The sequence below is a fragment of the Lepidochelys kempii genome, chromosome 8 (genome assembly GCF_965140285.1).
Source record: "Lepidochelys kempii isolate rLepKem1 chromosome 8, rLepKem1.hap1, whole genome shotgun sequence".
NCBI classification, from domain to species: domain Eukaryota; kingdom Metazoa; phylum Chordata; order Testudines; family Cheloniidae; genus Lepidochelys; species Lepidochelys kempii.
In genome coordinates this window covers 2,665,650-2,692,711 of record NC_136387.1, presented here as the reverse complement: position 1 = coordinate 2,692,711, position 27,062 = coordinate 2,665,650, and the positions used below count along the sequence as shown (strand labels likewise).

Below are 27,062 nucleotides of genomic sequence, written 5' to 3'. Positions count from 1 at the left end.
TGTAAATTCTTTCAACTGCAGCATGCCATCGATTCTGAAAAAAGGAGAGATCAGAGGGAAATGCTGTAGGAATGAGATCAGACCTCCTCTAAAAGGAGAGAGAGGAACAGCTCCTACCCATGGGCATTATTTCTGCCCATCCCATGCTCATTGTATCTGCTGTTAGCAAATTACAGAAATAATGTATTTTGAGTTTTACAAAATTGCTCAGCAAAGAGAACAGCAGATCAGCATGGCTGCTGTTCTAGTGACTTCTGCTACATAAGCAAAGCTTGATTGCTTTCTGGTGTACCCAGAAGCCCAAGAGAGATAAGTCAGTCTCCTTATACATAGTTGTTTATTTAAGCAATAAGACACAACAGGCACTGCATTTCTGAGCGATTATTGCATGCCTCGGGTGGTGTCATAAGGCATGGGGCTAAAGGCCATGTGTCTTTAACTCACCAAGAAGTTCAGTGGTGCCCTAGAAATGAACTGTTTCTCTTGGTGTCTTATTCTTATTATGAAACTGAATTGCTAAATACAAATTAGGGAAAATACTTAGATCGGTGTGTTTTCTGGACGTGACATAACAAGGTGGCAATCAGCAATCCCCAACTGCGACCAGTGCTCTAAGCTCATTCCATAATTGCTTTTCATAATACAGTAGGTGAAATCTGGAATTCTGTGTGTGATGAAGTGAAAAACAATGATTTTAAAAAACCTCCTGCTGCTCGTTCTCTTTCCCTACTCCAAAGCAAGGGGGCGGGGGAGGGACAGAAGAAACACAAACACTCTCAAAAGCCCATGTGAGCCAACTATCGGTTTCCAATTTTTATTCACAAGGCTAAATAGTTCTAGTTGATGCCGTTGCAAATAAATGCTGTTCAAATCTGCAGCACGCAGGCAGTGACAGATTTTTAAAACCAGCACATTTTCTGTGAGCCAAGGTTTAGCTGTCGATTAAAAACCTGGTTGTGTTTTGTTTCTAATGTGTTAAATGAGGGGTTTGACTGACACCTCAAAAAAGCTACTAATTCATATGTTCTAGTCTTGTAACTACTTATTTCAGCATAAGGATTTATACCCCCAATTTACCAGTCAAAAGTACACTGAATGCAATGCTTATCTTTAGCCGTGATAGATGCCAGTTTTTATGAATGAATTCTTTCCACTCTACATGCATATAGATTTTATTTTGTGAATGATGCCATCTCAACTCTGATTGCGAGGCAAGCTTCTCTCTCCATTGGAATGACAGAAGCTGTGGCATGACACACAGATTCTTTAGGACATGATACACATTTTGAACAGATCATTCCGAAACAAGCCCTACGTGAAATGGGTTTAGTGATTAAAGGGTTTATTCTCCACTCAATACGCTTTATCGGAGTTGCACAGGCACATGGAAAGGAAAATGCCCAAACCTGAGGTCTAAAGTACAGCATGCATCACAAAACCTTTCCACCTCTAGCGTAGTCTGAGACAGTTGGCTGCATCTGCTTATGAAAACCCCTCAATCTAAGTGAGCATGAAAACGTACACATCTCAGCATGCTAAAGTGGCGTACAGTCATTATAAGGGAGGGTTAGGCACCACATTGTTTGCCGCACCAAACAATGAAATGGGCAGTTCTGTTTCCTGCAGCATCCCCAGTGCTGACTGTATTTTAATCTCCCATTCCCTCAGTCTGCATGAACACATGATTACGTACTTATGTAACCATATTAGTATATTTTTGAATTAGAGAACTAGAGACATAGAAAATAAGAAGCTCCTGTATTACCAACGGCCTAAGAGGCTTTCAAAGGGACACTGCATCATTTAGGAGATTCATTGGCTTACAAGAAGTCCATTAATCACGAGGAGCTGTTTGCCCCATTATGCAGTAAATTGGGAAATGCTGCTTTTAGTTAGGAATGTGCCTTGTATTTATTAAAGGCAAACATATGCACCAAGCTTTGCAGCTGTCTATGTACCATGAAGCCCTACAGCTCTTGCGGAGTCAGAAGGATTTCTGCATAAGAGTACGATGACAAAGGAAAAAAAAGGAAGGGAAGATTGAGTGACGTACTTCAGGAGAAGGCCAGCCCCTGGAGAGACCCTGCAGTGGAGTACTTGCTAGAGTCCACAAAAGACTGGTCTGATAATGGACGACAACAGGGAATAAGAGAGGAAAGAAAGAAAAAGGATGGTATTAGTAAGCGGAAATAATTCTCGTTTTTATTAAAACACTAGATCTGTGCTTTTAAAGCCACAGCATCTAAATTCAGTAGGATGAGTAGAGTTAAAGAAAGGGCATGTTCCCAGTCACCTGCTAGGCACAGGGGGATGGGGATAGATTCCAGTTACTCTTTACAGGAGTAAACTATAGGCCAGAGACCACAACAGCCCCATCAAGGTCCATCCCCTCTGCCAACGCCTAATTAAACGCTGTGCGTAATGCAGTGCTGCAAGCTCGCGGTTTCAAGAGGAGCGATCTTCCTCCCCAGGCTGATCTCACCTACCTTGCAGGCTATTGCCGTTGGTGCTGGTACAGGTGGGAGGTGGGGAAGTCTGCGGTCTCACGACAGGGGCAAACGCACTCTTCTGCTTCACCGCTGAGACCATGTTGGCTGGTGAGAAGGAGAAAATCCCGGAGGAACTGCTACAGTTTGATGGGAGACTAGTGGAGGAGGCCATTGTTGGACTTGATGGCACGACTAGAAGAAAAAAACCCCAAACCAAGCATTTCTTACACTGTGAATTCATGAGCAGACACTGGGAAGAAAAGATTCCTGATTCCAGGATGCACAAGTCCTGATTTCAAAAGGCCCTGAGACCATCCACATCTCCCCTTGACTCCAGTTAGAGTCCCGCGTGCTCAGCACTTCTGAAAATCTGGCACACAGTGTATGGCCATCACCACTGAAAATCTCACAGGCCTGACTGCCTAATACTTCATCATGAATCCTAATAGGCAGCAGTTTAAAATAAACCAAAGGAAGCATTTCTTCACATGATGCACAGTCAACCTGTGGAACATTTTGCCAGAGGATGTTGTGAAGGCCAAGACTATAACGGGATTCAAAAAGAACTAGATAAATTAATGGAGGATAGGTCCATCAATGGCCATTAGCTAGGATGGGCAGGGATGGTGTCCCTAGCCTCTATTTGGCAGAAGCTGGGAATGGACAACGGGGATGGATCACTTGATGATTATGAATGAATGTTCTGTTCACTCCCTCTGGGGCACCTGGCATTGGTCGGGAGACAGGATTCTGGGCTAGATGGACCTTTGATCTGTCCCAGTGTGGCCACTCTTATGTTCTTAATCATTGTTCTTGTCGGTGTGATAGACTCCCCCTTTTCATCCAGCACATTACTTTATTATTATTTTTAAGCTACTTTAGCTGTGATTAGGACAAACCTGTAGGACTTACTTAATGTGACAGATCATGCCAGTTCAATCACGGAAGGGACAGTACAGTATTTTAAATGGAAACTTGGATCTAGGGTCATATTTGGAAAGTCCAAGCCTTTCAACTGGACTGGGATACCAGCATTTCAGGGAGCCCATCTTTACAGCTAAAGGGGTCTGGAAAGATCTGCAGTGTTTCATAGAAGCCTGCAGAAGATCAGAGCTTCTGGCGCCCAACCAACCTATTTGACAAGATTCAGCTGAAGAGCACCAGTGGCTCGGATTTTTCTTTTATTCCCATTGCATGGGTTGGGGCTGAAAAAGCGCTATTAAGAGGGTGGAGAGTTAAATGAGTCTCCTGATTTGTGATTTGTTCTCTGGGTCAGGAGGGCTAATGGCAGAAGTGACTTTCAGAAGATTCTAAAAGTTAATCGAGCTGTATGCAGCACGTTAAACCGCAAGATGGCTGCTGCAGTAGCTTCATCTATTTACATTTACTCTTTTTGATTCTTGGAACTAGAACATAAAAACGTAAGAGCTTCCATATTGGGTCAGACCCATGGTCCATCTGACCTCGTATCCTGCCTCCAACAGCAGCCTCTACCAAAGCTTCAGGGTAGTGTACAAAATAGGGCAATTATGGAGTGATCCACCCCATCTTCTACTCCTGGTTTCTGACAGTCAGAGGTTTAGGGTTGTCCCAAGCATGGGGTTCCGTCCCTGACCATCTTGGCTAACAGCCATTGATGGACCTGTCCTCCATGAACTTCTCCAGTTCTTTTTTGAATCCATGTATGCTTCTGGCCACCACAACATCCCAAGGCAATGATTGCCCCAGGTTAGTTGTGTGAACAAGCACGTTGTATTAAACCTGCTGTCTATTAATTTCTATTGGGTGACCCTGGGGTTTTCTGGGAAAGGGTAAATAGCACTTCTCTATTTACTTTTTCCACATGACTCATGATTTTTATGAACCTCTATCATATCCCCCCTCAGCGTCTCTTTTCTGAGCTGATTGGCCCTAATCTTTTTAGTCTCTTGTAGGGAAGCAGTTCCATACCCTTGATCATCTTTGTTGTCTGTCTGAGAACCTTTCCCAGTCCCACTCTATCCTAGGTAAGATGTGGTAGTAATTGCACAATGCAATTTTCTAATTGTGGGCATCACCCCTGTAAATCCTGCTTCCCAAGGGTACCTTCTTTGCCATCCCGATAGGTGAATTCCACCTAGCCTATCTCAAGATGACCTGTGATTACTGTGATGATGCATTCTCATTTATAAAGGCCGAAATCAGACTGTTCTCTAGCTTCAAAGTGTCAATCAGCTTTGGGAAGCCTTCTTCTTCTCAGGACCCCACTGGACTCCTCCGAGGGCCATCATCAGAGTACACAGCATCACAAACATAATTCGTATTTCTCATCTGGCCAATGGGTGGGTGGGTTAGGGTGGTACGGTGGGAGGATGGGATGGCTTTAAGGGGAAGGGTTGGATTAACAAATCATATGTTGGGTGCTATTTAGGATACTGAAAACAGGGACTTGTTTTTATGACAGCCAGGTCAAGAAAACCTCCTGGCGGATCTGTGACCACACTCTGGATATCGAGAATGCTACATTTTCATTCAGAGCCATGGGCCAAATGCTCAGCTGGTGTAAATCAGTGTAGCGCGATTGTCTTCCAGTGAGCTACTCTGATTTATATCAGCTCAACATCTTGCCCCACTTACGGTAGTAAATAGACGTCTTCAGATTTTATAAAAAGGTTCAGAATATTTTTAAATGACGGCAACATTTTCACGTGTGTCTGATTTTTAAACTCCCCCCCCTTTACATTGCAAAGTTGACACAAAGGAGGTTTGATTTTTAAATGGCTGAGTACTTGAAATCCTGTTGGTTTACTGTACAATGCAGTTAATGTCTTTGGGTCATGGATTTATCATGTAGGGAGTTTGTTTTCATAAAAATACGTCCAAACAATTCCAGTTAATACAGTATTATTGGACTCCAGCCTTGAACCAAAACAGAAAGGGACCTGTTTATTCTTATTGTTCCTCTGGTTTAGAAACTATTTATGAACATGAGTGGATTATGAATAATTAAATATTATAGGAAAAAAATTCAAATCAGCTGGGCTTTGGATTATTATTTTATTTGCATTTATGCAGATAAAAATCATCCCATCTGAGTCCGTATATGAGAATCGGATATCATATTTGTGAAACACTGAGGAAATCAATTAATGGAAATTAGATGTTCAAAGTTTTACAGTCTGACAGATATAATCTAGTCTGAAGTCACTTGGTGTCTGCAAGCACTTGTTAAGGAAGAACAATCAAAGCACCTAAATTGAATTGCTACTATGCAGCAATTAGTTTATTGATTTAATTAAGAATGGCACCTTTTAATTTTCAGGTCATGATTGAAACATTTTCTGATTGAATGGATTAGATATTAACAGAATGACAGATCTACCACAAAAACCTCCAAAAATAAAAACAAAATAAAGCAAACATTCAGGACTGAGATGTGAAGTGTTACTCCAAAGATGGCTTCATTCATAAATATGAAATAGTAAATTGCATGAGTATTTTTAATGGATTACAGGCATCTGTTTCCAAAAAAAATATGCCTCTTTAATCATGTTGCATTATGAATTTAGCTCACGAAAGCTTATGCTTAAATAAATTGGTTAGTCTCTAAGGTGCCACAAGTCCTCCTTTTCTTTTTGCGAATACAGACTAACACAGCTGTTACTCTGAAACCTATGAATTTAGAATATACAGGTTCTGTTATAGGAAATTTAGGTTAACAAGAAAGAAAATTGATAACATTAAAGATTCCATTGTTATCAGAGTACAAGCGTGATACTGATTGGGGATTCCCCGGTTACAAAGTGCTAGGTTTGTAGGTGAACATTTTTTTCGAAATATTGCGGAGCTAAGCAGCCGAGGTCATTATTTTTAAACTGAATTGCTATTAGTTCCTTTTCAAATCTGCACTCACTGCATGCATTTAACTGTCATTCTGAATATCAGACAACTTTAAAATTATACGTGTTGATATATTTAGCATCCCACATGTACAGAACATGTTAGGGTCTGACCCTGCAAAAAAATCACTTGCACGACTAGTCCTTACAGACCTGTTCTGTCACTGAGTTTGCATTGATGCCAGTGGAGCTACTCACAGAGTAAGCTACTACACAAGTAAGCTCCCATTAGTTTCTACTACTCATGTGCATAAGGTTTTTCAGGATCAGGCTTGTAGGCCCTGATCCTGTAAACTCTTATGCACATGAGTAGTTACATTTATGAAATTGCTTACACTTGCCAACATGCTGAACCTTACACACTTGAGTAGTTCTTTTAAAGTCAATGGGCATAAAGTCAATCCTGTGCATAAGCATTTGCACGGTTGGAATCTCAGACTGTAAGCTCTTTAGAGCATGGAACAGACGCTTTTACGTGTTTTGTATCTTTGTGGCACTCTATAATAAACACTTAATAAAAATAAGCTGAATTCTGAGACTCTTGCTCAAGTTTTACTCCGTCCCGAGTGAAGTCAATATAATACTGAGCAACGACAAAACCATCGAATTACGGCCTCAAGATGTGACCCAATGACAATTAATAATTGCTAAGAGGGGTGTTGGCATATTATTTATAAGATAAATACGAACCCTTGCCAAAGTTACAGGACCTCTCTTTTCTGACTTTGATACCTTACTGTTGGAACAAATTAGGTTTCATTTAGCAAAGAGCCTCAAACTCCTTTCCCCACAAATAACAATCTCAGTATTGATGCTACAAGTTTTGACAAAATCCAGCAGACATGAAGTCATTTACGTGATCTCCATTTTCTAGAATTAGCAGCGTTTAAGGGAGTGTGTTCTTATTTACAGGATGCAAAAAAAGTTTTGAAGAGAGAGATTATTCTTTTTCAATCCCGCACATTCTCCCAAATAATAATAATAAAGCAGAGCAGTGCACTGATAGCAACACTAAAAAGTGCTTCAAAACGCCAGTGAGTCGCCATTTCATTCTAATGAAAAACTGCAAACTGCAGAAGTGTCATATAATACTCACTGGCATAGGGAGAATTGGCAGCAGATCCATTGAGGAAGGTTGGAGAACCACCTAAATTTGACATTCCAGCATTCCCATAGCCGTTCATGCTTGTTGTGACGGAGTTGTAGTTTGTCTGCTGAGGGGTGGTGCTTGGCACATACCCATGAGGTGACACACTGCTTGAGTTGCGAGTAAAACCTTTTTTTGGAGAGGGGAAAAAGTTAAAGAGAAGTATTTCTAAACATCGCCCCCCCCCCAAATCTGCTGAACTAAGACAAATGATGCAAACTACAGTAAAATACATGAGGCTTATTCTTCAGTGGTTGTTGGTAGGAGATCAGAGATAGACTTGGTGTATACATTTGGCCACAATTTTCAAAAGTGAGCAGCAATTTTGGGTGCCCAATTTGACACAAGTTAAAAGGACTCATTTTCTGAATGTTCTGGGTGCTGCCCTCCAAAAACTCAAACCCCTTTGAAGTGTCTCAAGTTGGGCATTCAGAAATTAAGACAACCAAAATCACTAACCACTTTTAAATGTAGGGGGTAAGACCTAGATAAATGAATTCTCTGAAGTTCTAAGATACCTGAATTCATGGTAGAGATGTAAACTAGCTGAAAAATTTAAATCCAGACCCAATTCTGAATTTCCCACAGAATTGTGGGCAACAGGGTTGGGGAAATCATGTCTGGATGTAGGATTAGTTTTTAGACCCTACTATACTGAACATACAAAATACATTTCCACTTCTGAGAGATAAAACCCAAATGTTGCTCCCTGTCCCATGGTGCCTTGGCAGAATGCATGTTACATTCTAAAGTTATACAGCTATATTCATGTAATGAAAATTGGTCTTTCAACCTTCCAGGAGAACACTCCTTTTTACTGGCTTTACCACCAAAATATATTTCAAACTTCATATTGGGACAGCTGGTCAAAAAGTGGGAGAGGGAACTGTGAAAGTATTTGCACAAATACTTTTTTGAATTTGACAAAATGTGAGAACGTTTTTAAATTCAAAAACTATTATCTTCGCTCTATAGCCAATTGAAAGCGGGGGCGGGGGGACAGAGAAATATCAAGAAAATGTCTTTGAAAATCTTGCCTGGGTTTTTTTTAGTTTCAAAATTTGATCAAAATTTTAAAAATAGTTCCCAAAGTGGGTTTCTTACTTAATGCAAATATTAATGGGATACTCTTTCGTTGTAAGGAAACGTTTTAAGGCCCCAATTCAGGAAAGCCATCCCTTGTCAGGAAAGCATTGCTTAACTGCTTTCTGGAATTGGGGGCAAAGTCATTAAGCAATCTATTATCCCTTGACAAAATCATGCATGATTCAAGAATCACGCATGGAATACGCAAGAGGATCATTCACTAGGCATGCTCCTTGCATGTTATTAAACTTTGAATAACCAGTTCTTGATTGACCTACATCCTTAGCGCCTGATGCTCTGACATTTGTCAGCATAGAAGAAAAAGAAGAAGCTATTTCTTTCTCTGACCCTGATTGGTGGCCTGTGAGGCTTCCGAGACGTTAACTGCTAGCTGACCACTAAAGGAATTCACTCCCATCATTCCTGCATGGACTGACGTGTTAGCAAGTGCTGGGAGCTGGTTGTGATTGCGGGGAACACTGTAGAGTGCTTCTGCAATATCCGCTGCTCTTTTCAGAATTATCTCCTGGAGCGGGGAAAGGAACAAACAAAAAGGATTGTCAAATTATCTTCCAACAAATGCAAGGAGATGTGTTATGTTAAATGTACTAGATAATGGATGGCTCAAAGGCTCAGATTGGGTGGTTTGTTTCTAAATCAGTGGACTGATTCCACCCAGATAGTTAACGACAGTACATTGTTAATGTCTGATGATAAATACTGACCTCTCTGGGAAAGGAGTTGGAAGTCTCAGTCAGGTCCACTTCCCAGTGGACAAAAACAATGGCACCCTGATGGTTATAGAGGCCAAAGTCTGACTGGGGATGGAGCCTAAACTACTCACTCATTTCTCAGGGGTAAGGCACTTGCAGATCACAGTGGCAGGGCAAGAATCTCACAATGTTGCTGCCCAAATTATACGTTTTCTGGCAACTAGGATAAAACTCGTCATGGCTGAGAAGCCAGCTGCTTACATGAGCAATAAATTCACACACTTCACTCCCCAGCCCAAAACACCCGACCAGCCAAAATGTTATGTTTTCTCATACATTTGTCCTCCTTTCACGCTGTAACAACATGCTTATACCCTTACCCATCGCTCCCGGACTAAAGCTCATTCGGGTTTTAGAGCTGCTCCAGTAGAATACATTTACCTGGTTATTATGTGGCATACCATAGAGTGCTTCCACTAAATCAGCAGCCCTCTTCAGTATCACTTCCTGTCAACAGAAAAACAGATGTGCTCCTTGGAATTCAACAAACACGAAGTAGGAAAAACAGCTAGTTAGAATCTTTTTATATTGTTGTATCGGTTGTGTTATTTTTTCCAGCCAGATAGTCTTTACAAGCAACAACTCTCAGCACGCATCAAATAATGTTAAATCACTAGTTCATCCTATTCACACACGTGTTTAATCAAGTCAAAAGGGTGAGAGTCATTGATGCTGCAAAATAGAATACATCACTCAATTGTCTCTGCCATCTGTACTATAAACCACTCATAGGTTTATTGCAGAATACAATCCTGAGGTCATTTACTAGATTACTGCAATCAATGTCATTCAGAGCATGTTATGCATCCCTTAGATGTGTTTATTTCGTTCTTAATTGTGTATCACAGGAATTGTGACCTTATCAGACAGGCCACAGTCCAAGGATATCCAATCAGTCCTGTACTACTGATAATGTAACATTCGACTTCTACGGTTTGCATCATTGTGTTATGGGCCACAGTCATGATCATGTATGTGCAAAGGTTGCACAACAATAATATTATGGAGAGACAGAGCAGGATTGAGAAGGGACTGCTGGCAAAATTCCATACATGGAAGCGTAATTTAAAACAATCCGGGATCTGGTTCTGAATTTGGGGTATAACTCTACCTTTCATTTCCTTGTTTGTCACTTTCTCCATCTGCTCCTCTGTTTATCGCTGTTGTGGTTCTCTATGATCATATGTATTAGGAAGAACTCTTCTTTCCTCCTCTCTCAAACTCTGTTGCTTCCTTTAGTATTTTCTAAAGGAAATATTTTCTGACATCTGGGTAATACCATGTCTCCTTTGTTTATATTTTTAAGCATGCAAGAAGTCAAGCTAACAATCCCAAAAGAAAATTTTGCAAAATTTAGACCAAAAGCAATCTTCCTCTATATGATGTCAAAATATCCAGCAGATCTCTATTGGTCTGAAAAAAAAAACCTACCCGTACTCACTTTCCTAAATAAAAATGATGTTTCTTCTTTTCCCCATAGCTGAGAGTTTATCTAATATAGAAACATGAAGCTGCATCCAAATATATATTTCTGCAGGAGGTTTACAAATATAGACGCAGCGCCAAATCTTAGGGTTTTTTTAATACTTTTGTGTAAAGTTAAAAAAGTTTAACTTAAAATATTTTACACAATAGCTATATTTTATACCAAAAAGGAGCAGTAATGTAGCATATATTGTACACTCTGATCAGAAAATAGAGATATAATTGCATTCATTTTGCTGTCACCATAACCTCTTCAGAAATCCTCGAACAACTCTTCAAATGACAAGCTTTTAGATGCATATTAGCATTTTTTTCAATTTTAAATTCTCTATAATATAAGATAAAACAGTTGTCATACTGCAGTAACTACTTATGACATATATAATGTCCTAAATTCAAAAATGAGATGTAGGTTTTTTGAACTCCTGGTAAACATTTAGGCTTGCCTTAAGTTGCTATACATCCCCTTTCCAAAGCACACATTTCAATTATTTTTCACACATGAAGCGAAGTGCATTATATAATTGATGGATTTTTGAATCAAGACATTTGAAACAGTTTTCGAACAGTTAGGCAGCTAAAGCCTTTGTCCTGTTTTATTGTTTGGCCATGGGAATTAATAATTGAATAGTATGCAGAGAGAGTGCATGCTGTACCCATGCAGAATCAATCCATGTTGTTTTAACAGAGCCACTAAAAAATTGACCACCCTTATCTGCCTTGCATTAAAGATTTAAACTAAAGATCTTCTTGTCAAATTTTGTCTTTTCCAGCCCTAATTCAAAGTCAGGAAGCAATACAGAGTCTGCAAACTGTTTGGGTAATGCTTTTAGCCTAATATGCCAAATTATTAAAAATTAGTCAATCTCTCCCCAACCCATCTTGGTCATCTATGTAATGCTGAGCTAAAAATCCTTTGGACTGAGTCTGAGCAGAGATTGGAAGAAGAAGAAGAAGAAGAAGAAAAAAAAAGGCCAGTGCAAAGCTCAAAACATGAGATCTTACTGCTGCATCACGTAATGTCAAACGTGTTCCCACTATTAAGGAATTGGAAGTTATTTGATCCCATATCATATTGCATGTAAATAAAATTAATTTTCATCATGACTTATTTAAGTACATTTGACAAGTGGCACTGAACATTTCCAGCTCGTCCCAGGTTATTTTTATAGCATTTCCAGAGTCTGTAAATGTGAGCTTCATGCTTTTTTAAACAACATTTTCCGACAATAAAAGGCTTTCCTTGTATCTGACATTTTCAGATTACGCAAGGCGGATGTTACACAAAAGCTCCTTTGTCAGGTAGTGGTATCTTCTACTCCAGAGCTGACCATAGCTCTTATACAGACAAACTCGTCTTCAAAACATGCACAGTAAAATGCTACTATATACATATTTTAAAAATATTAGCTTGTTTTTGTTTTATGCCATTGAAAACTTTTTCAGATCTGCTTAAATTACCAATGGTGCTAAAGTGATTATTTCAAATACAGAGGAGCCCCCCAAATCCTCCATAAGTTAGAATAACAGACCTTGCAAGGGGCTTGGATTGCGGTGACCAGAAAATTGTTCTCACCTCCATGTCATTACGCTCACAGTGAACCAGCCCCCGAGCATGTTTGTGTTCAGGATCTAATATATTGCCTTTCAATCAGAGTGAGAGCCACCGAACACATAGACAGAACATGACGAGCAGGTCAGGAAAGCAATAAAGATTTTACAGAGCTGTCCAAGGTGCTAAATTTACTCAATAATGGGTTTGGCACCATAGTGTTAACCTCTCATTTACTACCAGTTTGAGGGACTAAATTGAAGTAGCTGACTTCATTTACCTTGAAATGTATATTTTATGACATTATGTAAGTAGATTGAAAGGGCACTGCAGTTTTAACAATTTAAAGGCTAAAGCATGTTTAAGATGAAGCTTCAATATTTATTGTATGTTGCACTTAAAGTATATAGAATATTAAAATGTATTGATTAAATTTGTAAAAAGTATTATAAAAAAGGACAGCTAATATAAAAGATCTCTGTCTTTAAAAATCAACTTGATACTGTATGTTACCACTGCAGTGGTGATGAAAGACCAACAGACTTTTTTTTAAATTGAAAAATGAGTGAGACTGGCACGCTACAAAACAAAATCTCATGCTAAGGTTAAGAGTTGATGTCCCATATACTCTTTTGTTCACTGAAATTCTTCTTTGCTCTCATCTTGGGAGCTTAGATTTTCATGCTGTAAGTGGGCATCGTCTAATGGGCCATCTATTTGAATATGAAGTGAAAATATTTCTTGAGAGACAGAATATGACTAAAGCAAATATCTCATTTATGGAGGCATTTGTAAGGAAAGAGTCACTCTTCTCATTATTCTAAAAGTCTCCCTGCTTTTGGTTTAGAGTAAATGAGTACACAGAAATTAGTCTGTTCCAGGATAAAGATTTTCTTGCCTTTTCTTTGAAATAAGCATTATTTTGTTGTTAGGTGGCTATGCAATCTAAACTAGACCCAACTAGTCCAGTTGGGGGGGCGAGGGGTTGTTTTTAACAGAACCAAAGGCTTTCTCAGCTCTCTTTCTTCTTGAAAATACTGGTAGATGTTTACATATGTGAACAGCACCAGAGTCTCAGGCCTGGAAGCCCTGTAGCTACCTGGTCCAACCTTACTGCAGGAAGGATTTTATTATCACAGCAGAAGGACTGCGCTTTTGGAACACAGAAGGTTAAATTCAAACTAAATCCACTTCTGGCTGAATTTACCAAAAGTGAATACTACAGCACTTGTCCAACTTTATTTGTTCAGCTTGTGATGTGAGTAACTCTCCAACAGGAATTCATCAGGACCATGACATTTAGTTTAAACTGAATTATAATCTCATATTAAAAAGTCTAGTGCTTTGTCTGCTATGCCACTTGTCTTCAGAATGAATAATATTTTCCATATATGGTTCACTGGGGTCAAATTTCATCATAACGACCAGTACGTGCCAGGGTTAAGGAAGATGTGTTACCATTCTTGATGACCTCTGCTTACAATGTTGCAATTAGTAAAAAGAATTATGTATCCATCCCAATGTGGACTATGGGTTTAACTGATGTCAGGGCACTGTTGAGTATTTTTAGCATTTTAAAAAGAATATTTAATCTAAATAAATCAATTACAGAATGTTTGAGGGACTTGTTAAAGCCACATGAATTTTGTCCGGCAGGAGCTGTCCACTGTACATGATGTTCATCAGCCACATACCGTATTATTTAGTCTACCAAAGGATTTATGTACTTGCCAAAAAAAAAAAAAAGCTGTTCTAGCAAATCATGAGGCATTTATCTTATGTGTTGTCTAGATATCATATCGCCTTCTAATGCTCTATTAGCATTGTAATACAAGAGAGAGCTCATTCATCTTTGGAGAGGTTACTCATGGATAATGATGTCATTCATACTTCCTCGACTCATCTCTGACCTATTGGCTCTGCCTCCTAACTTCCTGATTTCATGGGAATGACAGCACAAACCCACATGCAGAGCTAAAATGCTGAGTATAAGTTGCCAATTAGCTTCTTCCCTTGAAAAGTCACATTCTGAAATTTCAGATTAAAATGATGAATATTAAATTCTTAATTACTTGTTACTATTTTGCGATGGATGAAGTGGCAGGTGATGCTTACTATGGATACTCTTACAGTGGGCTAGAGCTAAGACCACTTTGTACATTTAAAAAAAATGTACATAGATGTATTATTTCCTCACAATTTACATATGTATTCTGGTTCCTAGGGGTGTGTGTGTGAGAGAGAGAGAGAGTCAATACGTGTGTGTGAGAGAGACATAATTATAAAGTATGAGAACGCCTTTCTGTGTAAGGTGCACCAAAGAAAACTGATGTTTGGGTAGACAGCCAATAGGACTGCCAGTTAGGACATCACAATTCTGAACTGCCAGTCCTTTAGCTAAACGTACAGGAGACTCAAAGCCATGCTACAGCTGCCATCTCTACGGACGTCCATGAACTCAGTGCATCTCTCCAGATGTATACAATGCCCATTTCTTTATCTTAGTGTTTTCAACATTTGCATGTGAAAAGAAAAATCATTTGTACAAGCAATTCAAAATGCAAAGAGATTTAATCCACTTAAAAATGAGGGGAATGTGCCAATTTAATGGGACTGTAACTATCAAAAACACAACAGTGTAAAATGGCAGGACACATCCTTGAGTAGACGTTACAGTCGCACAGAAACTAAAACTTGACTGAAGAACAAACAAAATCAGGGAAAAATACTTCCATGTTTCATAACTGAGTCTTCCCGCTGAAGACATGAACACAGAATAGCTTCTATAAGGACCAGAGGGCAAATGAGGAAGAAAGCCAACGGGTAGAAAAAGTGTCTGAGATAAAAAGGCACAGCTTAATATCAACTAGAGGATGGAATTTTACCATGCTTTTGCTGCTAAATTCCAATGGCACGTTGGGCACGTTCCAATAGCACATAAGGCCCACCCTGGGACTAGAACTCTGGCTTTTCCAAGCTTTAACAGTCTCAATGGCTTCCACCCAAACAGAGGATCACAGCCTAACTCTAGGGCACTAAAAACACGGATGCATGACCTTACCCACCTGCTCCACAATGAATCAAGCCTATAAATAAAATATAGAAAGCCTATATGAGGCACCAAAAAGAATGAACGCTGAAATCCAAAAGCATGCAGATATCTAGCCTTAAAAGATGAGACTCAATGATGAAGACACCACAAGGGTGACAAATCCATAGTAATAGAGAAAAAAACACCCCATTCAAACAGTTCTCAGCTGCAACTACTACAGTCAAAAAGAGGAAACAAAATAACAATAACAGTCCGTAAGACCATCCTTGTGAGTTTATGTTCTTATCTATGTCTCCTGTTAATTCAGCACCCTAGATACCAGAAGAGTATTGGCCGGCCTTGTTAATCTAAAACACATGTGTTTACATTCCAGGTGGGGTTTGGCTGGGCTATACCAATGGGCTGCACACCCAGCTGCTGGTAAAGATGTTGAACTTCAGGGTATGTAGTCTGGGTAGATAGTAATGTGGGACCCTTGGAATATACTTATGTTTGAGAGCATGGCTGCTCTCAGTATATTATCATCAACTGAAGTATCTGGCAAGTAATTAGGATAGCCCCATCTCTAAGAGCAGAGGAAGTCTTCATTGGTGGTAGGTCTCTAAGTCAAAAAGAAGAAGGTGTCTAGAGGAGAAAACTTAGTACCAAATATCACTCTGCTAATACGAATTCCTCTCTTTGGAGATCTTTGCCAAGATGACATTTTAAACTCTCATCTTTCTCCACAAGATATTCCCCTTCTGCAGGGCTTTGCCTCTCCTGCTCAAACACAGGAATATTGCATCTTGCCCCAAAGCCGCCTTCTCAGTTTATGGTTTTACCTCTGCTCCTATTAAAGTCAATTGCAAGATTTCCACTGGAGCAGCTTCCCACCTTCTCTCTCCCCCATCTCTTTCTACCTTATTCTCTATTGCAGACAAAGATTACTGCACAGTCTGAGCAACATCCAGCTCTGTGAGCTAAAGCCAGAGCTCTTTAGTGATGTCAAATTTTAATCCATGAGGTCAGCCTCCTCCATCTAGATCCTCTAGCTGCTAGCTGCCATTCATTGTATTTCCATCCATCCAGATCTTATATTACTTGAGCTGGAAGATGTCCATCCTATTTGGAACTTGTTAACTGTTGCTTGAAGGAACTGCCATCATCAGAAGCTGAGTGATTCTCTGGCATCTTTTACAGTCTCTCTTTCCTGATTATCAGGAAAAGAACACACTGCAAGGAAGTAAAGAAGGATATCCTCCATAGAATGTTGCATCTGATGAAGTGAGCTATAGCTCACGAAAGCTTATGCTCAAATAAATTGGTTAGTCTCTAAGGTGCCTCAAATCCTCCTTTTCTTTTTGCCGATACAGACTAACACAGCTGCTACTCTGAAACCTCCATAGAATGTCAGTCTGAAACACTGGTAAGATTAGGAAACAGTACAATTTTTCGTATTATAGAGAAAGCTCTAACACTGATCTCTAGAAGGTAGGGACTCTATCAACAACTCCATCTCCTTAATTATGCAATCCAATCTTCCATACCATGATTAATTTGCCAGGAAGGAAACCTTGGGTGCCCCTAGTGGATCACTGGAACACAAGGTAAATGGTGTCCAAATTAAAAATGGGTAAGTCCAGGAGTGTTCAACTCAGTGGCTCACAGAACACAACCATCTTCCTGCAAGAGAATGCCTGGCTCCCATCAGAATACAGTGGACGTGATTCTATTCTCACTTATATTACCTGCAATGGGGTTATTCCTCATTTACATAGGTGTAGCTGAAAGCATAATTTGACCAAGTATTTCTAAAGTTTAGAATGTTTTTTCTACCTGAAATTTAAAGGATTTGAATAGCTATATTTTAAATTCATTTCACACAATGCATTGCACTTGCATTCACTGGGTGATGCATGCAGATGTACATTTTCAAAACAATGCAAAATCAGCTCTGAACCTCATTGCTTTGAAAATTTATCCCAAACTATTTGTATTGGCATCTAGTATATTTTGAAGCAGATGTTGCTCACTGAGTTTATTGAGGCTTTAAGGTTTGCTTTTCCTTTTTGCATCTGTAAGATTTCCTGATAGCTCTTAAATCAGGTACTCTCAATGGTAATAACTTTCCTATTCCTTAAAAACAGCTGCAGATGAGAGTGGCCAAAAAGGAAAAGTGTTGTTACTCTTGCTCTTATCTTGATCATTCTATACCCTGTATATTTTTGGAAAGTTGTCAAAGTTCCTTTATGGAATAATAAGAATGTTTTGAATTATTTGGAGGGCATGGACTTATGTAAACATAAAAAGAATTTGATAGGAATGGCATTGTGAGTGCCTAGACGTTATATTGTGAGACATTTGATAAAAAATACAGGGCTAGCTCTTTCACAATTGCTTGGAAGCAATTTTTATATCCTATTAGAAAGAATTATGAAAAATACTTGGGGCCAAAGTTTCAAATAAGATTTGTAATTTTGCAGGTGTACATAGTAGAATATAGAGAGACGATTAACTTCTTTGTGTGTGTGAAACATATTTGCACTTGCAAATCAAGTAGGTTGGAATCTCTATTTTATCCATGCACAATTGTTTGCACGAAGAGGCCAGGTTCAAATCCCCTTTAAAATGCTGGCCCTCCAGGTCAAATCAGAAGTGTAGTGGGTGACATGGTCCACTTCACTGGATTTAAGTCTATAAAAGAATCTAATTATAATTAGTATTACAAGGCCAGATCTTCAGCTAATGTCTATCAGTATAGCTATCTGGCATTCAAAGTGTTAATTATATATGAATTGGTTTTTACTTAATTATTTCATCTTCTGAATTTTGTTTTTATTGGTGTATTTATCTTTATGAATATTTGATGTCGATATAAAAAACCTGTATGATTGACTAGATATTTTCCAGAAACAAGATATAAACTCATCTATATGGAATTCATTTAAAATCCCCACAAAACAGTTTTAATGAAAATAAAAATAACGTAAGAATGAAGTACTAAGATGAGAGGAATTGTCACTTTTTTGGTCCAATGGTGAAGAGTTTTTGGGTTGTAAATCTACCATAAGAAGAGTTTCTAGTTAGGCGCTTGAGAACATGTTAGCTTTTAATGGTGGAATGAAAAGTGAAAAATAAGCAGCACTGAGATTTTGACCTACAATGATATTCCACTATGTTCTGCCCAGAGCGAGTGCATAAAAATGTTGAAATAGAGACTGGAATAATGTTGATTGGTTTTAGCATTACAGTTAAAACACAGCTCAGTCGTAACCCCTACAAATGAGTACGTTCACTTACATTTTATCATCAGTATAATTGAAAAAAGTCTCTTGAAAGGGACATTCTCATTACAATGAAGGACCACTTCAGACCCAATTGAAATGAAAAGAAAGAACGTAGATTAGGTGTAGATACCAAGTGGTAATTTCTAGGAAAGCATAAAATGCCAAATGTGTAACAATTATATTTTACAACTATGTGTTCAAAGGACTTCATAGTACTTTATGGCATAAAGAGGCTTTAGCTCAAGCAGAAGTACTTCAGTGAAGTGCTTCCTAGCTTATCTTGTTAAAAGACTTTTTCAACTTTCTTGCTTACAGGAAACGAAAGACTCCCTCCCCCTCTCCCCCCAGCCCCATATAGGTACTTAAACACATCGTGCAGTACCCAGTCAAATGCTTTACAGAAGTCTGCGTCTATTACATCAACACTATTACCTTTATCAGCCAAACTTGTAATCTCATAGTTAGTCTGACAGGATCTATTTTCCATAAAGCCTTGTTGATTTGCATTAATTACATCACCCTCCTTTAATTCTTTATCAGTCAAGTCCCGTATCAGCTGCTCCATTATCTTGCCCAGGACTGACGTTAGCCTGACAGTCTTATAATTACCCAGGTCGTACCATTTAGCCTTTTTAAATATTGGCACAACAGTTGCTTTCATCCAGTCTTCTGCAACTTCCCCAGTGCTCCAAGACTTATTGAAAATTAACATTAAGAGTCCAGTGAGATCCTCAGCCAGCTTTTTAAAACCTTTTGGATGCAAGTTATCTGGACCTGATGCTTTAAAAATGTCTAACTTTAGTAGCGTTCGTTTAATATCCTCCAGATACTTGTAGAATGGAATGGGTGTTATCAGAACAAGGAGTAATGGTCTCAAGTTGCAGTGGGGGAGGTTTAGGTTGGATATTAGGAAAAACTTTTTCCCTAGGAGGGTGGTGAACCACTGGAATGCGTTACCTAGGGAGGTGGTGGAATCTCCTTCCTTTGAGGTTTTTAAGGTCAGGCTTGACAAAGCCCTGGCTGGGATGATTTAGTTGGGGATTGGTCCTGCTTTGAGCAAGGGGTTGGACTAGATGACCTCCTGAGGTCCCTTCCAACCCTGATATTCTATGATTCTATGCTCACCATTCAATGAGACTGTATCATCTGTTTTTGCCCAAATACAGAATAGAAATATTAACTGAAGACTTCTACCTTTTCTGCATTATTGATAGTTCTACCATTTCCATCTAGTCATGGGCCAATACCATTGTCCAGATTATTTTTGTTTCTAATATACTTTAAAAACTCCTTCTTATTGTCCTTAACTTTCTCCTTGTATCTCTTGGCTTCCCTTATCAATTTTTTTTTTTACAATTCCTAACTTCTGATTTATATTCATTATTGTCAACTTCCCTTTTTCCCCCCATTTGTTATATCTATGCACACACACATATACACACACACTTGTTTTTTTATAGCTGCGTTCGCTTACTCTCTAAACCAGGTTGGTTTTTTTGACAAGTGTGGCCTTATTCCTCAATTGTGGCTTTTGGGGCATCTAGTAAGGTGTTCTTAAATGATTCACAATTACCATTCACATTTTTCTGATTAAATTCTTCCTGCCAGCTGATTTCAGTTGGATAAAGTATAGTTCCCTTGACGGCTCTGTGATATGAAAATAGGTATCACATTTCATACCAGACAAGGCTCCATTTTCAGTGGTGAATGAAACAATCACTGTTTTATAGTTGCTCTCAGAGTTGATTGGAAAAATACCAGCAACAAATTTCACAGGAATGTTTCAAAATTTTTACTGATTTTCCAAAATATCTCAAAAATTCAATAATTTTTTTCAAACGTCAAAATATTTCAGACAGCTATCAGGCAAGATGAAAGCCCCAAAAATGTAATGAAAATGATCAAATAGAGCCAAGATATTTTTCCAGTTGAAATGTCAAAAACTTGAAATTTAGAAAAGTTTGACCAGTTCCAGTCTGCAAAGTGCTTGGCAGTCCTTTGGGCTGCAAGTCAAAAAAAGTGAACAGAATGTTGGGAATCATTACTAAAGAGATAGATAGTAAGACAAAATCATGTTGCCTCTATATAAATCCATGGTACGCCCACATCTTGAATACTGCGTACAGATATAGATGTCCCATCTCAAAAAAGATATATTGGAATTGGAAAAGGTTCAGGAAAGGGCAACAAAAATGATTAGGGGTATGGAACAGCTTCTGTATGAGGAGAGAGAAATAAGACTGGGACTTTTCAGCTTGGAAAAGAGACAACTAGGGGGATATGATAGAGGTCTATAAAATCATGACTGGTGTGGAGAACGTAAATAAGGAAGTGTTATTTACTCCTTCTCATAACACAAGACCTAGGGGGTCACCACACGAAATTAATAGGCAGCAGGTTTAAAACAAACAAAAGGAAGTATTTCTTCACACAACACACTGTCAACCTGTCAAACTCTTTGGCAGAGGATGTTGTGAAGACCAAGACTATAACAGGTTCAAAAAAGAACTAGATAAGTTCATGGAGGATAGGTCCATCAGTGGCTATTAGCCAGGATGGGCAGGGATGGTATCCCTAGCCTCTGTTTGCCAGAAGCTGCGAATGGGAGACAGGAGATGGATCACTTGATGATTACCTGTTCATTCCCTCTGAAATACCTGGCATTGGCCACTGTCGGGAGACAGGATACTGGGCTAGATGTACCATTGGTCTGACCCAGTATGGCCATTCTTATGTTCTTAAGATACTATATCAAGATAAAATGACGAGGATATCATCATTAATGAGCAGACCTATAGTTCATCCTACTGTGGGGATTAAAATAAAGACGACTTCTGAAATTCCTGTATCTTCAGTACTGTGTATATGAAACAAAATTACATTACATAGGGTGGCATAGCTTTATATAACATTCCAGTGTACCTTCTCCATCTTCCACTGTCCAATATATTAATGTGAACACAGATCTATCATGAAAACAAAGCAAAAATGCATACCCTTGTTTACAGAGATAGCATGAGCGTGTACACTATTGTACTTAGAAGATGTTTCAGTCCAGAGGAGTTATATCACCGTAAGTTACATGATTGACTTTTACAACAGAAAGAAAAGGCTGTACTCAAACACCTGTTATTGCCTCCATGGAAAAAAAAATCAATGAAAGTAAAATGAACAAGAGATTTTTCTGAGTTGCCACTAATACAGCTGAAGAGCTATGGATATTAAAAGGTCAACAAATAAATTAGTCCAAGTGTTATGAAATGAATGATTTGGCTTATAATTGTATTGAGAGCAAATTGTTCACTGCCTATTAGAGCAGGTAATTTTTATCTATAGTGCCTCAATTACTGTTCCATAAGCAATAATATAGTTGTAAGAGCTGTTGGTTCGATCGAGTGACCTCTGAGAAGCTGGCTGGGACAGCTGACTTTACTATGATGGATCACTACGCTTGATCTCCAAATGGTGCCAAACCTCCTTCCTATGAGAAGAGATCTCATAAAAGAAACATTAAGGCCTGATTCATTTTACCAAAATGTCTGAGTTTTCAAGTGTCAGCAGTTAAGTCTAGATTGTGAAGCCCTGTATTTCTTAGAAGAATTATGACAATGGCACCGTATGCTTCTAGCACACACTGCTAAACGGCATCATGATGGTAAGGAGGATGCTCTCTGCTGCTCAGCTGGAGCGTGTTGTGAGAATTGAGAAATATGCAGTGATCATATTTTATATCAGAGAGTGAACCACTGTATAACACCTGCAACTAAGTTTAGAAATGGTAACTGTAGGCTGGCTCATTGATAATGCTTCACACTTCTAGAATGCCTTCCATCTGAGGATCTCGAAGTTCCTTATTACAAGAAAGAATGACATTTCACAACACCCCCACAAGGTAGGTATTATTTCCCCAACACCCTGCATCACAGAGAGTCTTGATCTCTGCACTCAGCATAGCCTAGTTATTTTCCTAGGCTGTTTCTGACAGGCCAGGCTGACCGAGCAGGTGGAGAGGTAAGGACCTTATTTGTGGAGAATGGGGAACTTTTGTGGCTTACGAGGAAAGGTGCTTTTATAAAATATGTATAGGCCCAGAGCCTGTATAGGAGCTCAAGGAACTGAAACAAACAAATATTACATAAAATATTCACCCCATTTTACAGATGGAGAAACTAAGGCAAGGCTTGTCCAAGGTCAAACAAAAAGTCTGTGGAACCGCTAGGTATAGAACTAAATTATTAATCCCCCAAACCATTCTGTTTCTTACTCAAAAGTAACAGATGATGCCACTTACATTTAAGGTTATAACATGGTCCCTATAGGTACAGCTAACACAAAGAGACAGTTTTTAGTGCATGAATTGCATAGGCAGTTATTGCAAATCTGCACACATATTTTGAACCTCATATGAATGTGCGCTAGGAGAGTATACCACTGCTTGTTCCATTTCCTATATAATTCTGTCGGCCTAATTGTGTACTGACTTCTCTGCAGAAGTGTTTGAAAATAACACAATTGAGAACAAATCCTGCTGTTTTACTCAAGTAAGAAAGGATTATTTATGACAGTAAGGATTTGGCCCTGGTGTGCATGGGGGGGAAAAATGGGCTGAAAGCATACAACTGTACCCCCTGCATTCAGGGAGCGGAGGAACTAAACGAGTCTTTCAGTGCTTCCATGGTGTGGGGCAAAGTGCATCCTGTGAAAGGGCACCATAGCAGCTGCACTCCCAGAGCTCCTCCAGGACATCATGCTGGTCTACGATACAATGGCCCCATGGGCTTCCACGAGGGCAGTACCGATCTACACTGCCCCCTGAAGGGGCCCAGTGCTGCTATGTCACTGTTTCTCATCCACATACGTATTGAGTTGAAGATGTGACGGCAAGCTCTGAATTGCTGAATAGCCCGAGCATTAGAAACTAAAACAATAAAAGCATAATTAGACTACATTGTACCATATACAACCAATTCCTGTTTCCATTGCTATGCCACTGTATTTATGATAAATCACTAAACACAATTACTCTATTGGGAGGGCGATTTTCCGTTTCATCTCCCCATTGAGCAAAAGACGGCTGTGTGACTTGGGTCTGAATTTCAATTTTATCAGCGTACAGTTGAAGTGAATATTATTTGGCACAGTGCAGTGTACAACTGAGCCACTAAATGGCTGATTTACTAAATTATTATTAGATGAGCCCTTGCTGTTCCCAGTGAAAGCGCAGTCACTGTCTCTCTTCATGGTGCGTTCAAATTGTTCTGTGTTTAAATATTCAGCATGAGGCTAATGTGAACTGATGAACTGAGACAGCAAACATTCACTTTCAATACAGAGAGAGAGAGAGAGAGAGATGCAACATATCATGTGGCCTGCAGAGGTGAAAATGATTTATTTTTAAGGATGTTGCTGCCTACTTCCATTACTTTAAGGTACTCTTAATTAGCATGGTGTTTGAATGAGTAATTCAGGGGTGTAGCAAAAACAGCTTCATGGTTATGGAGGCTTCAGAATTCCAATGAAGTGGTGCTTCAGTCTAATTCTCTCTCTCTCTCTCTCTCTCTCCGCAAAACCTTAGGAACGCATTTGCTGCCACCATCGTTTCACAGTTCAGCGTGTGATTTGCAGCATGGAAGGAGCTTTAGCTGTGATCCTAACCTTACAATGAAATTTGGAGGATCAGCCTACAAATATGCTTGTGATATACTGTTTTGTAATTATATAACTTTTTCGGGTGGGGGAGGTGCCGGGGGGGGAGGTGGAGAAACAATTTCTTTACTGCCACCTGCTGGAGTTGACAATAACCCTTTGTCATACTAAAAGAACAAGCATCCTCACTTAGAGGACAGTTACAGCAAGCACTTAAAATACTGTGATCCAAGACACTTACAGTAGATTAGAATTTTTTATTGGTACTGTGTTGCCATAACAACATAAAGACAGCAGATGACTTAAGCTAAGCTTGCAAAGCAAAAGGCTGCTCATCTGGCAGTTAAAATGAACACAGTTCACTTCACAAGTTCTCCATATGGACCCTTAGTGTATGGTAATGAGGATACCATATGGTGGAAGAAAATGCACAGAGAACAATTGTGCTCTACGGGATGAGTGCACTGAGTAGGAAGTTATGAGGAAACATGGGAGAGATATTTGTGTGTGCGCTCTATAGCTCCAGGGCTCTTTCAGAGGGGGCTCTTTCTTTTCTTAATCCACTTCCTAATAGATACATATCTAGAAATGACAAAGAAACAAACTGCACATTTTGCAACATCATTCATCATAAACTGTCAGCTGTGTTTGTAAATCAGCTTCGTAAGATCTTATAAATTTGTAATTCTTAAAAGGTAACAGTGCTAAGTTTTTAGATAAAGAGCAGGGAAATTTAAGCACTTCTGACAAGCAGAAACATTAGTGGTAATCATTTTAAAAACAGTTGCATCTTTTTGCCTGCATGTTTAGCTATATATAATGCTGGAATGTATAAAAGCTTTAAAGGGGAGAGAGGGGGAAATGGAATAAATACTTTTTATTATATTTCCAAAAGGATCAAAAATAATTAATTGGAAGCACAGGTATTGCAAGATTTACACACACGTTCACACGCGCACACACACTATTCACAGTACTAACCAGATCCTAAACCTGGTAAGACAGCTTGCTAAAGACTGCAAAGTCAATTTTGTACTACACATGCTTCATAAAAGATGAATATAAATGCATTAGTTAGACACGGTGAGCTAAATTAGAAGGTCAGGCAGGGCTGGAAGGGCTGAAAAATCACACAACCAATGACTGTAATTACTCTTTTTTTAAAGTCTATTAAGCGGTGTTGTTCTATCAAGACTCAGGGGTATAGGACATGAAGTACAAGATAAAGTAATGTGTATTTATTACTCCCACAGGATCAATTTACGAGATATTTTCAGCTCCATGGAGCAAAATACACAAATGCAGCTTTTGTTACTTTCCTCAACTGGGGTTTATTTTCTCTAAAAGCGCTACTGCTTGAAGGAAACATGTTTACCTGGTTAGTGTCCTCCTGACTCCATCATTTCATTGTTGTGGATTTTTTTTTTTTAAATAGGGGAATCTAAGATCACAGGGATAAGCCTTATTGGTCATTCAAACAAGTGGCTCAAGTCACTCATCTGGAATGGGTTGATTTAATCTAGAGGGTCCAGACCCAATCTAGAAACCTGCCCTCGGGCAGGCAGAGTGAAGAAATGATGCATAGATCCCTGTCATTCTGCGAGCCTGCACGTATTCAAGTTTTGTCACAGATTCTAAATGACACCATCTGCTCTAATCATTTGCTGAGTAAATGCTGACCCAATTATAAAGAAAACTCACTGAAATGTGTACACATGCTGCTGACCTTCGGAAAAGTAAGGGCTCCTTGCCAGAAATGTGTATATGACTCTGCCCTTCACTGTTTCTGAGCTCTCCTGTGTTTCAGACCCTACATAGTCCCAGAAAAAGAAAACCCCACACCCCACCGCAACACTTTGATCAGGATAGTGCCCTTTAAGGCTGAAAGTTTTCAAAGCTGCTGCCTAAGGCATTTGACTGCTCAAATCTTGGTGGTTTTGAAAATCTCCCCCTAAGGGTATGTCTACCCTGCACACGCCTCACGGCAGCAGGTAGAAGATGTACACTGCCCAACCCCCCTAGTACTGGTATAAATAGCAGTGTAGAACTCCAGAAAATCCCTGCAAAGGTGCCAGGACCAGCTTTCGCTCTGCTCCCACGTCCCTGTACCAGCTTAGTGGTTAGAGACAGTCATCACGTCTCACACATTCACTGTCAGCATAGGGAGTCCAACAGTAGGTTGTGGTCCCGCGATCCACATCCTCCCCTCCACCCTCTGTTCAGTACAAAGGTTTCTCTGATCTGGATCAATGTCAGGATGGATTCAGGGTAAATCGTTGTACTGTGGAGTTTCCTGCTGGGAAGGGCTCCCTGTAGATAGTGCCCAACTGATTGCTAATGGTGCCCTGTACAGGACACAGGCTGAATTGGCAGAGGAAGAAGAAATGCCCCTTAGATTATGTTTTATGGCTCAGGGACTGGCATGGGAGAGGGTCCATGAGGGAAGGTGGAACCTGGCAGTGGTATACTGCCTGACAGGCAAAGAGACTGCTGTGAGCTCCACTCTCTCCTCCACAGAGACATAAGCAGAAATAAAGCCCCTGTTCTGAGGATAAGGTGTGCAGCGGAGGACAAGCAGGCGAAATATGGATTGCTGGATTGTATCGGGAGGGTAGGATCTCTGACCCCTATTGGAAGGGTAAGCAAGGTAGATACACTTGCTTCTCACATACCTAGTGAGCAATCACA

General features: G+C 39.5%; 1 protein-coding gene across 9 annotated transcripts in view; it reads right to left on the bottom strand.

The window, feature by feature from the left end:
* The window catches only part of EBF1 (EBF transcription factor 1), a 334,181-nt gene that overhangs the window by 5,863 nt on the left and 301,256 nt on the right, over positions 1 to 27,062 (bottom strand). For 5 of the 9 annotated variants that reach the window (XM_073355192.2, XM_073355193.2, XM_073355195.2 and 2 more), the window contains exons 12-16: positions 9,755 to 9,820; positions 8,949 to 9,126; positions 7,464 to 7,643; positions 2,487 to 2,681; positions 2,054 to 2,122 (exon numbers count right to left, since the gene is read on the bottom strand). In XM_073355192.2, coding sequence (XP_073211293.1) covers positions 2,055 to 2,122; positions 2,487 to 2,681; positions 7,464 to 7,643; positions 8,949 to 9,126; positions 9,755 to 9,820 — 687 coding nt within the window. In that variant the 3' untranslated portion in view covers position 2,054. The remainder of the gene's footprint in view (positions 1 to 2,053; positions 2,123 to 2,486; positions 2,682 to 7,463; positions 7,644 to 8,948; positions 9,127 to 9,754; positions 9,821 to 27,062) is intronic. The other 4 variants (XM_073355197.2, XM_073355198.2, XM_073355199.2 and 1 more) reach the window with 1 other exon arrangement.